This window comes from Gigantopelta aegis, chromosome 6 (genome assembly GCF_016097555.1).
Source record: "Gigantopelta aegis isolate Gae_Host chromosome 6, Gae_host_genome, whole genome shotgun sequence".
Taxonomy (NCBI): domain Eukaryota; kingdom Metazoa; phylum Mollusca; class Gastropoda; order Neomphalida; family Peltospiridae; genus Gigantopelta; species Gigantopelta aegis.
The window spans coordinates 39,867,932-39,887,514 of record NC_054704.1 but is presented as its reverse complement, the minus strand read 5'-3'; the positions used below and the strand labels follow the sequence as shown (position 1 = coordinate 39,887,514).

The window sequence follows — 19,583 nt, the reverse complement described above, 5'->3', positions numbered from 1 at the left end:
TTTTTCTATAATACTCCAGAGTTCAACGACTTTAGGACAGTCATAAAATAGATGCTGCAGTGTTTCTGGTTCATGTGAACAAAAGTTACACATACCAGAATCAATCAGTTTTATTTTATGTAAAAAGGTATTTGTTGGTATAATCTGGTACTGAAACCACAACAGCACGATGGCGACATTCGGGAAAACATAAGTTGACCTGAACACTTCACGATATATTTCCATCATTATTATCTGCCGTTATGGATTTTGCATGTAGAATGCAAGAAATTGCATTTCAAGTTTTTAAAATGTTCCGGGAAAAGGATTATCTGAATCTTTCTAGAACTGAAGTAAACTCGTAAACGTAAAACATTCAATATTTTGTTTAAAATGAATACACAGAAAAATAAAAACAGTACACACATCGAGTGGATAGAACTGTTTATAAACAACCACTACACTCTACAGTATACATCAAACATTGCCATCATAATTGCATTTTAAATATTAAACATTGAATTTTCTTAAACAAAGCTAATAATAATTATAGTGATTTATTAAATGGTATACATTGATGTTAAATGTACAAATACGGGAATTGAAAAGGTAAACCTCACCGTACTTCGTTCATATTTTTACATTCCTTCAATATATTATGTACTTTAAATTGTATAGAACATAATGTCTAACATCCTGACATGCGAAATAAGAACAATTACCTAAAATCCGAATAGTTTCAGATCTCCATAATATACATTCGTTATTGGTGTCTAGACCTGTTTACATGAGGATAATGATCGGAAGTGTGACCAAACATTTTGAGCTGTTGTCGGATCGTAACAGTGCAACTAGGAATGGACAGAAACACACTCTAAAATATTGTTCATGCAATTCCAATATAAAAGTATGTTTAAAACCTATCAGGACATTTCTTTCCCCTCTCGCAGTTGCCATGAATGTCAAAACCAGATATAGATGTCGACTTTAAAATTTCAATCTTTGCAGTTATAAAATCGAACTAGCATCGAAATACCCTGATGTGTTATAATAATTTACATTCTGTACCACATTACTGGCAGGGTTGTACCTAGTCTAAAATAAGATGGTGGGTGTGGTAGTAAAACACGAATCAAGCCAGTACAGTATAGTTAGAAATGAGATTACTAGTTGCAGTTTGACTAGTTTACGAACGATGCCATCTAGTTTATATATATACTCTTCAAAAGAAGAAACGCAAAACCACATTGTCGTAACATTTGGAGAATTGATTTAATTATTGAATGGTGAGTCCGATAATTACCAAATATTGCAGGATTGTTCACAATTCACTCTAGTCCATTGTGAGTAAGTGATAGGACACACCACCAAGGTCAAGGTCATCTGGAGTCAATACCGGGTGTGGCCTCCGCGTGTGTTGACAACTGCCTGGCACCGCCTGCCCATTGAAGCAACCAGAGTACGGATGACGTCCCGGGGGATGGTGGCCCACTCGGCCTGCAAGGCTGCTGCCAGCTCGGGCAGGGTCTGGGGCTGTGGTTGTCGCTGTCGGAGGCGTCGGTCCAACTCGTCCCATAGATGCTCAATTGGGTTCAAATCCGGTGATGTCGATGGCCAAGGAAGGACATTAATGTTGTTGTTCTGTAGGAAAGCCGTTGTGAGACGTGCTGTGTGAGGCCTGGCGTTGTCATGTTGGAACACTGCGTTGGCGTTGGACATAACTGGAACGATGTGTGGCCGGAGGATCTGGTCAATGTAGCCCTGTGCATTCAGGTTGCCCTGCACGTGGACCAGGTCAGTTCTGCCAGTGTGTGAGATGGCTGCCCACACCATAACACTACCCCCGCCGAATCTGTCCACTTCCTGCACGCACTTTGCCGCATAACGTTCACCACGACGCCTATACACGCGACATCTTCCATCATGACGTCGGAGCAGAAATCGGGACTCGTCACTGAACCACACCTGTCTCCATCGCAGTTGAGGCCATTGTCGATGAATCTGGCACCACTGCAGTCGGAGTCGACGGTGTTGTGGTGGTTTAAGATGACACCTCGAACTGGACGTCTGGCACGAATTCCTACCTCACGTAGGCGGTTCCGTACGGTCTGGTCGGATATCCTGCGCAAACCTGGTATTGCTGCGGCTGTGGAGGTGGCAGTAGTCAATCGTTCCCGAAGGTGGCGTACCCGGATGTAGCGGTCCTGCCCGGGGGTAGTGACCCGTGGTCGACCGGATCTAGGGAGGTCACGTGTTGATCCATGTTGCTGGTAACGGTCCCACAGTCTGGAGATGGTGCTTGGGGACACATGGAATGCCCTGGCAACGGCCGTTCTGGATTCGCCTGCGTCTAGTCGGCCGATGGCATTGTTTCTCTGCGGTTCACTGAGACGTGGCATGTCCTGGATTGTCAACTGTCGGCCAGATACAGAGGCCAGGCAAGCGAACACCCTGCACTTTTATACTGTCGGTGTTCATGTTGCACGTGCAGACAACGCACGTGCAGTGGTGACATGGTTTGCACGTGGCTGCGTTTTTGCGAATATTCACATTTTGGAACTTTATTGTACAGTAGCTGCGTTTTATCGAATGTAACCGTGGGAATGTGTTTGGGACATGCAATGACCTTATATTCACAAAGCATGAACCGGTAGGAAACATAAAATCGGAGTTATAACCCATTTGTACCCTTTTGCGTTTCTTTTTTTGAAGAGTATACTGACACACAATGGAAACGCAAAACAGATATTGTTCAATATTTTGTTGTGATTAATGAAAAATATATTTATTGGACTTAAAATAACAATTTATGAGAGGAAGCCATTGATTGGTACTTTTGTCTGGGTTTTAATCCTTGTTTTGTTCTCGTTACACATACAATAGCAGAAACAGACAAAATGGTGTGAAATGCGTTCACTACATGCTCAATCATGCTGTATGCAATGCACGTGGAATGCCAGTATGTGGACACATAAAAGTCACGTAACGGTGTCATATTCCTCGTTACATTAAGAATGCCACGACTCAGAGAAGAACAAAGGGAGCGAGCGTTGGGCATGGTTCAAGGGGGGACTTCGCAAAGCCAAGTTGCTAGGACCTTCAGAGTCCATCCATCAACTATTGGACCGGGAGTGTCCGTGATCGACCTCGACCTGGTCAACGTCCCGTTACGACCCAACGCCAAGATCGGCAGATTCGACGACACTACCTCAGTGACCGGTTCAGAACTACGACGACAGCAAGCAACATGATAGGACGTCAATGAAGGCCTATCCATCCGATGACGGTCATCCGTCGACTCAGAACGGTAACATCATGATACCGCGACATCGTACTGCGAGACTACAGTTTGCTTTCCAAAATGGTAATCATCCACCAGCCTTTTACCAGAGCATTGTTTTCTCAGATGAGTTCCGTTTCTCTGTATCCTTTGCCGATGGAAGAGCACGTGTGTACAGGAGACTCCATGAATGGTACGCTGACGGATATGTAAGGGAACGTGATCGGTTTGGCGGCGGTTGTCTCATGGTATGGGGGTGGGGGTGGGGGGGGGGGTCAACTGTGATTTCAGGAGTGATCTCATCATTGTCCACGATGCCCTTACAGCCCAGCGTTATGTTGACGTTATTCTAAGACCAGTTCTCCAGCCACTTTTGCGTCGTCACCGAAGACCAGGAGTTCCCCTTCTGTTTCAACAAGACAATGCCCGTCCACATACTGCAAGAATTACCCAGGCATTCCTGCAACAAGCCGTTATCATCGTTATGAACTGGCCCGCCGTTTCATCGGACTTTAACCTAATTGAACACATGTGGGATGAGTTAGGACGTCGTATACGTCACCGTCAGCCACCACCGCGTAACATCGCTGAGCTTGCACAGGCGTTGCAAGAGGAGTGGGGGAACATTCCTGTGGCTTATTTGAGATGTTTGTGCCAATCCTTTCCCCGTCGTCTTCACGCATGCTCACAGGTCAATGGTGGACACACTGACTTTGATATTGGGGGGGGGGGGGGGGGGGGGAGGGGTTGAACTTTTCGATTACGAATGCAACTCGATTATTGATGATAACTGGCCATGTTTCCATGTGAATGTATCTCATGAATACCAGTCATTAATATCATATTACATTATCCATCAATTCATTAATAGTTTGTCGTTATTTGCAATGAAAAGTAGTTTTTGCGTTTTCATTGTGTATCAGTATGTCACAAGTCAAGGGTAATCAGAACAGAATGTGATTTGAAAGTAATTATTTGTAGATTTACTATACTATGTTTATTATTACACATGTGGTATTTTTAGTTGTACATGGTTTATGGTATAATACTTATTATCAATTATACGTTAATACAGTTGAGAGAAATATAATATATTAGTCATAGCTAGGATCGTGAAACTAAAGGTTTCTTGGTGTGGGATTAATTAGGCAAGGTAAGAATTTGTATTGTTATAGCTTGTAGCAGGAGTGAGTAGTTGGTAACTGAAAAACTGACTGTGTGAATAAAAGAGATGACTTGGTTACTGTTTGGGGAGTAGTTGGTAACTGAAAAACTGACTGTGTGAATAAAAGAGATGACTTGGTTATTGTTTTGGGAGTGTGATTTATTTTGAGATAGAACAGTGAACAAGATTTGTGCAAGTTGGACAGAAGTTTGTGAAAGACTTTGGTGTTTATAGTTGGGGTTATTGCTTAACCCACTGTAAGAGGTCACTGTTATAGCTGGTACAGCAGTAGTGTCTACCGAGAGATGTAGAGGTGGCTTGCCTGAATGAAGATGTGGCTGAGAGTTGAGCTTGTGGAGGTTTGGTGAATTCATGGAGGAGTGGTACACGAGAGACTACAGAGCGGTGGTAATGTGAAAATTAACTTCCATGTGTGGGCTATTTATTAGCCATGTTCAGGTTACATAGAAAACAACGGGTTGTTGTTTTGTAATATTAGTATTATACTGTGCAAGTATAATAATGGAGTTGTGTTGAATTCGGAAGGTGAAGAAAATTTTATTTTGGATACGTAATATTTTAAATATTACGTGGTGCTATATGTGTGATGTGACATTGAGTAGTATTTGTGTGTAGTTAATATTGATTAGTGTGGTGATCATCTGTACTAAGATGGTGACTGGTGAAATTATTTAAATGTGTGATGGAGAGAAAGGTTTGGGCATGAGGGGTTGCGTTAGTGTGCATTGATGTATGATGAATAGGCCTATGGTTTGAGTAACGATTGAAATGTATGAGTGTATATGATTATTATTTGCTCATGTAAATAAATGTAGCAAACTTACTTTGGTTTTAGGTGTTGTTTCTTTTAGTTATCTAATCACTTGTGACACAGTATATATATATATAATATATATATATATATATATATATATATATATATATATATATATATATATATATATATATATAATATAATAAAGAAAACAAGTATACAGTATATATGTATTTAAAAAATAATTTAAAGAAATAATTATCCTTTTACATGTTTCAATCTTATCTTCAGAAAGGAACTGCTAAATAACTGCTAAATATGACGTCATACATATTATGACGTTACTGCAGTATAAGGGGATTGATTTAATTACGTCATTGTTGCTTTTATCTAACGAAGAGCATTAAGAAGTGGAGAAAACTTTCTAATAAAATACATTTCCTTTGTCTTTCTTTTCATTTCATCATTGGTATCTATGTGATAAAATGGGAAAATGGTGAATTTAATATCTTTTTGTGCCGCACATGTATTTAAATGTGAACTCAAGGGTATGCATCTTGTTTCAGGTTGTTTTATTTGCTGTTTGTGTACGCGTACTCTGGCTCTCAGCTGAGTGGTATGACCAGTGTATTGTTCTTTGCAACCTTGGCATGTAATTACATAAATAACATTGTTAACCAAACAATCCATATCCCTGTGTACCCACAATAAACCTTTGTGGTTGAATTCTATATGTGTGCCTTCTAAAATATGTTGGCATGTATCATAGTTACTTCGGTTACACTTTTTGACTCTGCATTTATGTTCTACTGTTGTAGATTCAAATCGTGCTTTTGTCAGTATTGCTTTGTCTCTTACTCTTTATAATTGAAATAGAGTCCAGTATGGATGACATTTTTTCATTTTGTTTTAAAATGTGCAATTCTGACAAGATCTTTTTATATATATCGGGGTTCTGCGGTCATGGGTGGATACAAATGCCAGCGGCCTTTTCGCTGAAACGATTTTTTTGGTTTTAAAAGATATTTTCTATCTAATACTACCGCCTTTTCGATACTATCTGATATTAGCTGTTTTGGATAACCTCGCGTTTTAAGATACATGTTGAGTACCCGGAGACGTTGATCACGTGTTTGTATATTTGACACAATCATACAGATACGCCGTGTTATATGGTATACTTCTCGTATGACTCGGATGACAGGATGAGAAAGAAAGGTACTGTTTGCTATCAGTTGGTATATATATATATATATAATTATATATATATATATATATATATATGTATATATATATATATATATATATATATATATATATATATGTATATATATATATATATATATATATATATATATATATATATATATATATATATATGGAGGGTCGCATCTAGCAAACAATAACTGGGGGGGGGGGGTCAGCTAAAGAATCGTGTCACAGATATACATGATCCTCCTCAGATATATATATATATATATATATATATATATATATATATATATATATATATATATATATATATATATATATATATATATATATATATATATTATATATATATATATACGCTTTTAAACTAAATTGTAATTTTTCTATAAGCAGGAAGGCGACGACAACCAACCCCTTAGTTACTGTATCTGAGTAACTATAGGCGCAATTATGATGAATTAGATACACTAATCAATGCAGTTTATCAATATATTCGAGCGATCACCATACCAGTGAAACAACACATATTGGTCAATTGAAGTATATAAGTATGAGAAAGAAACTCACGTTCGTTGCATAACGATCCGTAGAACCCATCCATACAACCGTGAGTGCAATTTCCAGAAAAGATGTCACATGGTTCGCCTTTACAATGTCCGCAGGTAGAATTACAATTCATGCCATATTTTCCAGAGCTGCATGCTGCAAATAATAAAACAGCACCACAATAAGCGTGAGTTTATAAGACATTTGCCACAATAATCGACTCGATGCAATATGCATAATGTTAAAAATGAAACATACCCCAAATTGAATTATTACAGATAATAAATTACGTCTGTTACAATTCTCTTGCGGACCCGTAAAATGTATTATTGTTTTTTCTCGTATCTTCCTTACTTCAAATTTACTGGTGCATTTTCAGTGGAGTTCAGCACACACACATACACACACACCCACACACACCCACACACACACACACACACACACACACACATACAGAAAACACATATCTCGCCCTTTGACCAGTCGTGGTGCACTGGTTGGAATGAGAAAAAACCCCAGTCAGTTGAAGAATGGATCCACCGAGATGGTTCGATGATTCAAGTACCTCAAGCAAGCACTCAACCAACTGAGCTAAATCCCGCCCATATATGAATGGATGTTTAACGACACATCTGCATATATATATATATATATATATATATATATATATATATATATATTGACCGCTCTGTGAAGTGTTAAAATAGCGAATGACTCCTTTTAACTTATTGTAAATGGGGAACACAATATAGCTTGATGTCTAATATAATCCCTAGAAATTTAGTCTCCTCCACAACTGGAATCAGATTTTTGTCCAAAACAAATGCGGATTTAAGTGGAGACATCGTCTTCGGCAGATATTCATACAAACAGTCTTTGATTTCACAACCTAACGTCACTGCCAGTTGCCCATTGATGAAGTTTATTCAAAGCTGCAATGGACGTTTAATGATACTCATATTATATGATATGTTGCAAATCTGAAGAAAAAAAACACCCAACATCGATGTTGTTAATTTTCACAGAAATTAAAATTACAGACAAGATAGCTAACATAGGTACACCCATATCTCGTGAAACAGTATCAGACCCCACCCGGACTTTAGAAATTAATAAAAGTTTTTAGGAATGAATGAATGAATGACTGCATGTTTAACGACACGCCAGCACGAAAAATACATGGGGTATTGGGCGTCAAATTATGGTAAATGGAAATATTATGTGACGATCACCATCAATATAAAAATTCAACAGTTAAATAAAAACATTATGTAAATATATGTACAAAAAATATAAATATCACAGATAGTTAATATTAAAATTTAGAATAAACGTCAGTTTCACTTTTAAAATGTAATAAAAGGTCTGAGTTGAATCCAAAGTTTCCATCACATTTCGTTGTCCAAATATATCTTTTTTTAGTTTCTTTGAGATGATGGTACTCCACCAAGATAAATGAATGGGTCATGGATGTATGTCCGATGCGACCACGACACAAGACTATTTCATCCTTCCTGCACTGCCTCTAGGAGGACTGCCACTCTCCCAAGACTGGCTTGATAACATGAAGCTTGTTCGCAACCCAGTCATGTTGTCAAGTCGAAAAGATAAATTGGTTGCTATTATATTTAAAATCAGTCAAAGGCACACCAACCCTGACATAAGGCAAATCCAAAGCATACTTGGCAGCTGAATCTGTCTTTCATTAACACTGAGCACCCAACAAAATGCAATATCTTTATTGGCAATAGATAAATGAATGAATGAATGAATGAATGTTTAACGACACCCCAGCACGAAAAATACATCGGCTATTGGGTGTCAAACAATGGTAAATGCAAACAGTAAGTGATGATCAACATCAATATAAAAATTGGCAATAGATAAAAAGACACACTTTCGAATCACCATCCCAATTAAGGGATGGTCCAGCTTCATATTGCATAAGGCTTGGAGACACGAAAGTGAATCTGTCAAAATAATAAATTTGGATCCACTAGAATGCTTTATTTCTTCCAGTGCAGCAATGACTTCCCAAACTTCAGCACTAAAAATTGATGCTGAGTCAGGCAACCTCATGGAAAGTATTGTGTATGATGAAAACAAACTGTAGCACAAGCCCGTGGTCCATCTGTATAAACAGGAATGTAATCACTGTGCTTCTCTTGAATTTCCATGAAAAATTGTCTATATACAACATCATCTGTACGATCTTTCTTCGGATGTGCAAGATCAAAGACAATTTTAGGTGGTGTAATACAGCAAGGTGGTCAAACAAAATATGAAGGAGTTTCCAAAGTGTCTATTAAATCAATGTTGGAAATCGACAACCCCCCCAAAAAAACCCCACAAAAACAAACAACAACAACAAAAAAAAAAAAAAAAAAAAGGTTCGTGTGCATCAACACACAGGTTCTCTACAGGAGATGTTCTAAAAGCACCAAGACAAAGCATTAAGCCCTGGCTGTGTATAGGATCTACCATCTGTGAGTAAGACTTGCGTGCTGATCCATACACAATGGATCCATAATCAAGTTTTAATCTCAGAAGAGATGTATACAAATGGAGCATAACGGTTTGGTTTGCTTCCCATTCTGTATTACAAATAACTTTAAAGTATTGAGATCTTGTAAGCCTTTGATTTTAACATATGTAAGATGGAGCACAGAAGAAGATAGCTTCCTGTCAACTATAACCCCCAGATATTTAGTCTCCTCCACAACTGGAATTGGATTGTTGTCCAAAAGCAACTGTGGATTTAAGTGGAGACCTCTTTTCTGGCAGATATGCATACAAACAGTCTTTGCCTTTGAGAACCTAAAGCCATTATCAGTTGCTCATTGATGAGGTTTATTCAAACAAAGCTGCATCTGATGTTCAAATATAAATATGTAGCAAATCTGAAAATTATCGACATATAACGAGCTTTCCACGCCAGGTTTTAAACACTGGGTGATGTTAATTTTCACAGAAAATAAAGTTACAGTCAGGATACTACCTTGAGGCACACCCATCTCCTGTGAGTGAATGTTGGACAAAGTCGACACCACCCGGACTTTAAAAGATCTATCTTTTAAAACATTTGATATAAAAATAGGCTCATGCCATTAAGGTCTTTTAGAATCCCATACATCCGCTTGGTATTGTAACCCTTCACCAAATAAAACAATATTGACAGTAAGTGTTGATTATAGATGAAAACTGCCTGCAAAACACACATTCTGTCAGCTTTCCTTCGAAGTGTTTTGAATTATTGATTATCTCTCTAATGCAGCAAAAAAAACCCAACCCCAAAACCCTCGATTCCCAACCTCGAATATAATAATAACTAGAAAGTTCCATTTACATGGCTTTTCTCAGTGTAATAATTTAGGTGCATTCCAAATTACCATTATTGTTTTTCTCTAGAGAGAAAATATTAATATACCAAATATTTTAAGAATTTCATTCGAATATGCGACCAAAATGTATAGTTTCTGAAAAATCTGTCGAAAATATTCAATACAAAATGTAATTTTATTGCAGTGATAAAAAGGGTGTAAGACTGAGTCCACTCCATCGCACATAAGGTAGTTTAGTGTAGACTCAATATTCCATTTACATACCAATACATAGGCGCTGTAAGCAGCTGGAGCAGGGGGTACTCTAAAGACAGTGCATACCCTTTTAACAGAGAATTAATATAGAACTTGTTCCTTTAGTTGATGGCATCTTTTAACACTAATGCAATATATTTACTTACGAATGGTGCAGGGTATTCCGTTCCATCCAGCCATACACCCATCAATGCACTCTCCCGTTGCTTTGGCACATGTGCTGTTGCCATGGCAATTTCGAACTGTACACAGACTTGAACATCCATCCCCATAATGTCCACTTTTACATTCTTAGATGAAAAACAAAGAGAGATAAAAATAGAAAAAATGGAGGAAAAAAACCCCAAACAAACAAACCAATACAATACAATACATATACAGAACTTCACATACGTTGTTTTCGCTTCCTATTTATTGCACGAGTTTATTTTGCGCAAGAATATATACCACGAAACCGCGTAGCGGTCGAGTGGTATGTTCTTTCGCAAAATAAACGAGTGCAATAAATAGGAAGCGAAAATAACGTGTGTGAAGTTCTGTATTTATTACATACCTTCTTTGATGTTTTACAAAAAAGGTTTCTAATTTAACGTCATAACAACACTTTGTTAAATCTATGATCAAAACACCTTTCATGGATTTACTTAACGTTAAGAATCATACTCTGCGGCAGCTTTGTGTAATGTTTCAAATACGATGTGATGTAATTTGTAAATCCTATATGACGTCAGTAAATGAAAGGCGCTAACTGCAGTGAAAATAAAAAGTGAATTCCCCATTTAAAAGATCTGGTCCAGATTGCACATATGTGCAATACAAAATAAACTTATTACACGGTTTGAAAATGTCTTTATCACTATAGTAAGATTGAATAGGTATGTACAAAAATACAATACAACACACCAAAAGCTATTCATCGCTAGTATTGACTATCGGTGTATAATCACATTTCTGCCAACAAACGTTTGTGAATTCATTTGCAACAAAAACAGTTAACACATTACGATGTATATCGAAACAAACAAGACTGAACAATAATGGTCTTATGCAGGGGCGTAGCGTGGTCTGGACCTGGGGGTTTCGAATATGAACTAAGTGCACCCTTTTTCTATTTAGTTTTTGCACCACCAGAAACACCATATGTATGTTTTAGTTCTGGAAGCGGACCATTTGCTTCATTCGAACCCCCGACGACCCCCCCCCCCCCCCCCCCCCCCGCCTACGCCCCTGTTATGAATGAAAATAACGAGGTCAGCAACCACAGGTTTGGTGGTATTAAACTAATTGTACTAATAGAACCTATATCTCACAACGGTTATATAGTTTTTCTTGTCCACTTAATTGCAGTAACAACATATGATTTGGTAATCTACTGTTTGTTTAACCTAGAACTATTCCTAAACTCTTCACTTACAAACTCATTTAATCATACGTGGGGGAAATATGATCCGCATATAGCAAAAACATAAATACCTAACAACTTATCCATATATATACAGTTAAAACTATTAATTTGGTTAAATAATTTTAAAAACAATGAGACACTTTTTAGTGGCAATTTGGGGGAAAATAAATTGTACAGATTTATCTAATACCGTCCAAAATATGTCTAATTCAGTCCAGTGGGCAAGCATGAAACTTCTGACACACCCATATGAGAGAACACCGTGCAAGATGTTTGGTGTACATGGCAATATTCAACATGTTATGCTAGCAGGCGCGGATCCAGGATTTTTAAATAGGGGGGGGGGCCGAGGGCGCGAAGCGCCCGAGATCCCTAGGGGGATCCGGGGGCATGCCCCCCCCCCCCCCCCCCCCGCGAAATTTTGAAATTTAAGTGGCCTGAAACGCGATTTCCTCGCATCTGAGTAACAAAATAGCTATATTAACGTATGTTTTTGGTATTGTCATACTGTTTTTGTTATCTTCAAAATTTCATAAACTCTGGTCTCTTCTTTTTTTTAAAGTTAAAGTGGTCATCTCTCCTTCCCATATTAGGCTGGTTTTCCGTTGACTGCGGCTGCCGGTAAATGGGAAGAAATATCGAAACAGTTGTTTTAGTAATATACATTGCTTTGAACAACTGGGCCAATGTGTATCAACAACCATGGTATGTAATATCTTGCTGCTAATCTGAAAGAGTAGCCCCTGGAGTCGCGGCAGCGAGTTTCGTTTCTCATTGTTTTGTGGTCCTTAACCATATTTCTGACGCTATATAAACGTAAATAAAATGTGTTGAGTAATTCCACTCTAGTGTGTGCTATAGTTAAAAAAAAAAAATAACTTGACCCCCAAAATAGGAGGGGGGGGGCCGGGCCCCTTGGGCCCCCCACTAAATCCGCGCCTGGCTAGAGGTTCAAAACATCCAACTGATCGTGGATGTTGGTAAAGCGCAGACCGAACGAGCACGTTTTGCGATTTTAAGGGCTTAATATTTTAATAGTGTAGTTTAAAAATTATTCCAACATAAATAAGCTTAAGGCTACTGTTTCTCCACACCAATAATCTCATACCTACTTAGTCATTCATTTCCTTCTTGTTTTAATCTCTGTGCGAACATGCAACGGAGGCTGATCCAGTATTTTGTAAGGTGGGTCACACAAATTATAAAATTGGCAAGTTTGAGTTTACCTAAAATAAATGAGCCGAAATCCAGAAAGAAGCAGGCGGGGGCATGCTCTCCCAGAACAGAATATATACCTGCCCAGCTACACGTTTTCAGAACAATTTACTGTGTCGCTACTGTTCTGTGTGGAGCATTTAGTGTGAAAAAAAAGAAGTGAATTTTACAATTTATATAATATGATTTAGGCTAATTGGAAGATTAAGATGAACGCAAACCAAGAGACAAGAAATAACAACATAATTATGCAGATTGCAAGCGGATGAAATCATTATGTATTGCAAAATCAGGCGAGGGTTTACCGCTCCCCTCCGCCCCCCCCCCCCCCCCCCACAACAATAACGTTATATAAAATGTATTTCAATCGTACGGAAATTTCCCCTTCAAGTTCTTAATGCTCTCTGACGGGGAGGGCGTATAGTAACATCAATTTACGATTTTGTTTAATATGCGGTCTCCATATCAATGGTAATTTTATTATTATTATTATTATTATTTTTTTTTTTGGGGGGGGGGGGGTTGAAAAGCGGACCGCAGGGGCGGATGCAGAATGGTTCTAGGGAGGGGGTGTAACGTTTAAAAAGAACACCTCCAATATTCAAAAGTACACTAACATGTATTATCTATATCATAATCTTCTACAGAAATACCCCTGCGCGTGCTGTAACCTCACCGTGGTGCAGGGGTGTAACATTCTCTTTGAGAATGGCCAATACAGCACAAATTGAAGTTTAGAGTAAAATTCGGTGTCCGTAAAATTCGGTGATATTTCGGTGGCGTCGTGGCAGGCCATCGGTCTACAGGCTGGTAGGTACTGGGTTCGGATCCAGTCGAGGCATGGGATTTTTAATCGAGATACCGACTCCAAACCCTGAGTGGGTGCTCCGCAAGGCTCAATGGGTAGGTGTAAACCACTTGCACCGACCAGTGATCCATAACTGGTTCAACAAAGGCCATGGTTTGTGCTATCCTGCCTGTGGGAAGCGCAAATAAAAGATCCCTTGCTGCCTGTCGTAAAAAGAGTAGCCTATGTGGCGACAGCGGGTTTCCTCTAAAAACAGTGTCAGAATGACCATATGTTTGACGTCCAATAGCCGATGATAAGATAAAAAATCAATGTGCTCTAGCGGCGTCATTAAATAAAACAAACTTTACTTTTTTACCATAGTTTGACACCCAATAGCCGATGTATTTTTCGTGCTGGGGTGTCGTTAAACATTCATTCATTCATTCATTCATTCTACAGAAATATGTTCCCCCCTAACACCACACCCCCGAACTCGAGAACGAAAATGTACAGGTTAGTTTCATTTACTACCCTATATACATGTATATAAAAAAGGATCTGGCTTGTGCTTCTTCCCAGTAGAAATTGTACGTACCCCAGCACTCTCCCCTTGGATTCGGGCCAGACACCTATTGAATAAATAATGCTGAGCCTAAAATGGCGATGCATGTGCAACCAAAGTATTCAATTTATGTGTGTGTGTGTGTGTGTGTGTGTCAGCCGCAATAGTGTTATTTCATTGGATATGCTAACTACTATATGATAAATATAATTACGTGCGAGTTAAATGCTCAACCAAAATTGCAGTATAACAGTATGCCGAATGGGTAACTGTTCTCGGCAATTACCGAAAATTAGCGAACTTCAAAATACATGTAATGACATAAAGCTACTAAAGTGGTCCGATATTATTGACTGTGATTACATGTCTTTTAATATAATTACCTGACATTAGATTATGTCGTCGTGAATCTGTCGCTTTACTATATTTTGGGGTAGGTGAATTTAAAACAAATTTATTTTTTTGTAAATAAAAAAGGGTGCTTTAAACGACAGCGGGGGAGGGGGTGGTGTGTGTGTGTCTTATGGGGCCCCTGTGACCTCACCTGCCAAGATTCGCCAGTGCGTAAAGGTATCCCAAATAGCGTATTAAATCAATTTTGGCTTTAATCAGTCAATTCCACAACTGTCCTTAAATAATCCTGAACATAAACAAACAAAATGAGTCTATGGGTGTGAAGAAACAATAACTTTTCTTATGTTGGAATAATTTGTAAACAATAATTTTAAAATATTAAGCCTTCAAAATGACAGAACGGGTAGACATCTAATCCCACAGCTGGGTTACACAGTGCATGAACGGAACTGTATAGCTTTAAGAACGTTTTCGGAATCAGTGACTATATTTAACGATGACCACTGACTTTCGATTGGAGTTGGGACGTTTTAGTGTGGGTAAGTTTGATAATATTTATCTTCTTTCTACGTATAAACACAAAATATCAATTATTGGTCTGGGTAAACCAATCCATCCCAAATTAGCATAACAAAAGTTTATACATGTACATATAAATAAAAACAATAGACGTATTCTGAAACAAACTTCATCGCTACTGGGTAAACATAATCACACAAGTCCATTTCATCTCCTTTTGAAAGCATTATTTTGAAATAGTTGTTTATTGTATTGAAGATGCATGGGTGACATTAGGCATATTGAAGTAGAAAAAAAGGTTGAAAAATAATATACTTGCAATAGATAAGACTTTTGCTTGTTTTTCTGCAAATCCTGATTTGTATAGTCACTTGCGGGAATTAATAAAAACAACTATATAGTTAATTGTCATCCGATTCCTTACTCTTGTTCTGTGTAAACGTCATTATACCTTAGTTATCGGTGTCTACGTTAAAGGGACTAATCTGAGTTCATAGCCATTTTAACGTGGTTTCGGCAAAAAGTACTTATATAAAAATTATTAAAATTGAAATTGATGTACATTCTGTTGATTTGAATATGGATATATTGCATGTTTGGCTATATGAATGAACGTTTGATACCATTTATTTTACTACGATATGAATGGTATCTCTGACACTGATGTCGTATTCTGTTTAGTATGTTTGGTTTTCTAGGAAACGTGACATAGAGGTTGGGCTGTATTCAGAATGTATTCAGTATGCAAACCGTGGCAACGCTTCCAAGAGGTCAATTCCATTATCCGTCGCCCTCGTTCTGGTATGCTGCAATCAGCATCACGTCGTGAACACTGGTATCTTGTACACGTGGCATTACGTCAACGCACTGTCACTGTCTTAGGAAACAGGAATACAGGTCTCTGACCATACAAGATGAAATCATCTACAAGCCAATATTTGATCTTGCAAGCAGTCAGACCACGACCTTTTCCAGTTTCGGAGAACACACCAAGACTGGTATAGACGTCACAGATGCTCTAGACACTAGATGAATGGCGAAGGGTACTACTGACCAACGAGTGTAGGTTTGCAGTTCAACGACGCCAGAATCCGTGTCTATCGTAGTCAAGGTAGATGACAAGGCTAAAGAGGTTCAGATATGGCAGCGGAACATTGATGGCGCGGGCTTGCATTACTGTACATTACAAAACTCCTCTGTACATCACCCATCGAAACTTGACAAGAATCACGTATGGGGACGATATTTTGTAGCCTTTAGTCCTTCCGTTAATTCACTAACTTGACACTGGTTTTCTTTTGCAAGTCAACAATGCCAAACCCCACCATGCCAATGTTGTAACCCATTTCCTCATACAAAATGGTGTCCAGCGTATGGATTGACCGGCATTCGCACCAAATATGTCACCTATTGAAACATCTCTGGGACGAGCTGGGAACAGGATTGAGAGACAATCATAGGCAAGATATGTTCCATAATTGGAACAATTCCACTAGACAGAATTTTGTGGGACTTTTCTTTTACCACTGGCTACTCACGTGATCTAACGTTTTGCAGTGCTGATTTGCATGTATGTTTTTGGTACACAGAACTGATCAAACGTTATGCTACGAATTGCTAATCTATATAGTGTATAGTGATATTTAAAAATACCAAATATGAATTGGCAGGTTTCGAATCTACTTCGCTGATTCGCATGACATTTGACGATAAAGTTGTCTATCCGCTATGCCAACGTAACTTCTTCAAAACTAGAAGCATTTTAACCAGTTGTTACGACCGACTACTTTCAAATATTAGGTTCGAAACTAGTATTTCAAATCATAACTATATAGAAGGGGCACTTATGATGTGTTTTATTTTTATTACGTGCCCTCAACATATGCTCTGGGAGAAAGCCTGACAATGTGTGAACAGGCAGGTTTCGAACCTACTGTTCAGACATTAAATTTTGTTCAGTAGTAGCATCAACTTCAGTATATTTGCGATATCGCATATCACCGAAGTAGCACAAAGATTCTTATTTACGTTCCAAAAGTTAAATATTCTAAAAATAAATTTAAAATTGTTTACAATCAATCGTTTAATTAAATTAATTTTCTAAAATATTGTATTTATTGGACAAAGCAAAAACAAAATCTACCAAGTGACTATACTTATACATTTACAGATAACAAGTGACTGTAGTCATCTTGCAAGCAACTATACAGTGAAAATAAAATGGGCAAGGATGAGAATATCTTAAGTGAATCTTGTTTATTTTTTATATTTGGACATCAAATAATTATATGCTATAGATTAATAAATATAAACGTAATGGATATTAGCACGAATTTAGTGAAATATAGATTATATAAATTATTTTATCGCAGGTGAATTTAACGTTTTGCCATTTTCCGTACTAATCGGCATACAAAACTGTTTCAAAACATTTGAAAATATTAGTTTAAGCCGTTTATATGATTGATCTTTTCACTACAACTCATAACAAATATAATTTTAAATTATAATACCGGTAATAAAAACACTTAACCGGTGAAGCATCGTCATAACAGCAAATGATTGATCATTGCTATAAATAATCACAACTTCCACAAACTATACAGTTCCGTTCATGCACTGTGTATTAGCATTCATTCATTCTGTGTATTAAACATCTAATTTCGTTCCGTACCGGTCCGTGTTTGACCAACATCCTTTGATGGTGATGGTTTAAATTCAAACCCCAACAGTTTACAAACAGATATAGATTACGACTGATGACATACAGGTCAACTGTACCATTGGCAGAAATACGTTTTAATTCAAGAAAAATATTATTTATCCTGCATTCACTATATACATCGTCGATATATGATGACTAAATAAATTTCCCAAAATATAGGTAATGTTATGCAGCTCGACTCAACTCAAGTAGAATTTCAATATCATACTCCTTAAATCATGCGTTTCAGTACAGTATATATCAATAAAGTTTTGTGGCATGATAACACTACATAACTTATATATTTATTTATGAATTAAGAGTTTAGAAACGATTTTGGAATGTGACAAAATGTAGCTAGCATTTTACAACCATACTGTATAAGCCTTGCCAATGTGATGGTACTCAATTGGTATTGAAAAACTGGAATTAATACAGTTATCCGACTATTTTTGTTGGATATTAGTAAGTCGATGATTTAATAATCGAGTCAGTAATTGAATTCTGACCAATATAAAGCACACACACTTTATAATAATAGGAGTTATAACAAGGCGTGCCGTTATATAACTTGGAATGCTAGCTCCGTGTTCATAAACGTACTTAAGTCAATGTATGATACCTAAATACATACTTAAAGTACATAGACAAGTATCATACATTGACTTAAGTACGTTTATAAATATAGAACCTGAACTTTATGTTGACTTAAACGAACGCATATATTTACATAACAATATATTGCGCACCCAATCAAACTACATGTTCAGTATGTTTCATTCATTCAAGTATATAAATATGTTTTCAAATAATTGTTATCATACCCTCTGTACAGGTTGAATGGATCCATCCAGGTTTACACCCACCAACACACTCTCCAGTCTGGAAATCACATGGTGAGTTGTCGTTCTTGCAATTTCTCTTACTGCACTCTAGATGACAGCGAACACCGTACCTCCAGTCACATTCTGAAGCAATTGCAATGTCAACTGTTACCGTAAATGTTTTATACAAATTTACAAATGCGCATACATCAAAGTCCATCAAACTAGACGGGCTATATTTTTATTTCCAAACAAGAGAAAGTTGATTATGTTGTTGTTCAAAGGATCAAATGATTACTTTACACCTTGGTATCTAGATTTAAAATAGTATCATTGAACTTTATCAGCTAGTGATTTCCATGACCTATAAAATGTATATATGTGACTTACACTACTATTATATCAACACTATATTTTGTATATGACAGTACAATGTGATGTTTGTCATATTTATGATCAGTTAAATACTTCCACATTAGAAAACGTTGGCAAAAGGAACGAATACTAAGTAATGTATAAAACAAAGAGCATTAGTTGATGTTTTCTCCAGAAGATAAATAATGTATGTATACTGTTTCTATTATTCATATGGTTAAAATGTAAATTTATAATATATATGTAAATTTATAATATATATATATATATATATATATATAT

At 37.4% G+C, this 19,583-nt stretch overlaps 1 protein-coding gene across 1 annotated transcript in view; it reads right to left on the bottom strand.

Moving 5' to 3' along the window:
• LOC121374544 (multiple epidermal growth factor-like domains protein 6) overlaps nt 1-19,583 on the bottom strand; it is a 110,514-nt gene that overhangs the window by 11,642 nt on the left and 79,289 nt on the right. The window contains exons 19-21 of the mRNA XM_041501649.1: nt 18,927-19,070; nt 10,700-10,843; nt 6,979-7,113 (exon numbers count right to left, since the gene is read on the bottom strand). Coding sequence (XP_041357583.1) covers nt 6,979-7,113; nt 10,700-10,843; nt 18,927-19,070 — 423 coding nt within the window. The remainder of the gene's footprint in view (nt 1-6,978; nt 7,114-10,699; nt 10,844-18,926; nt 19,071-19,583) is intronic.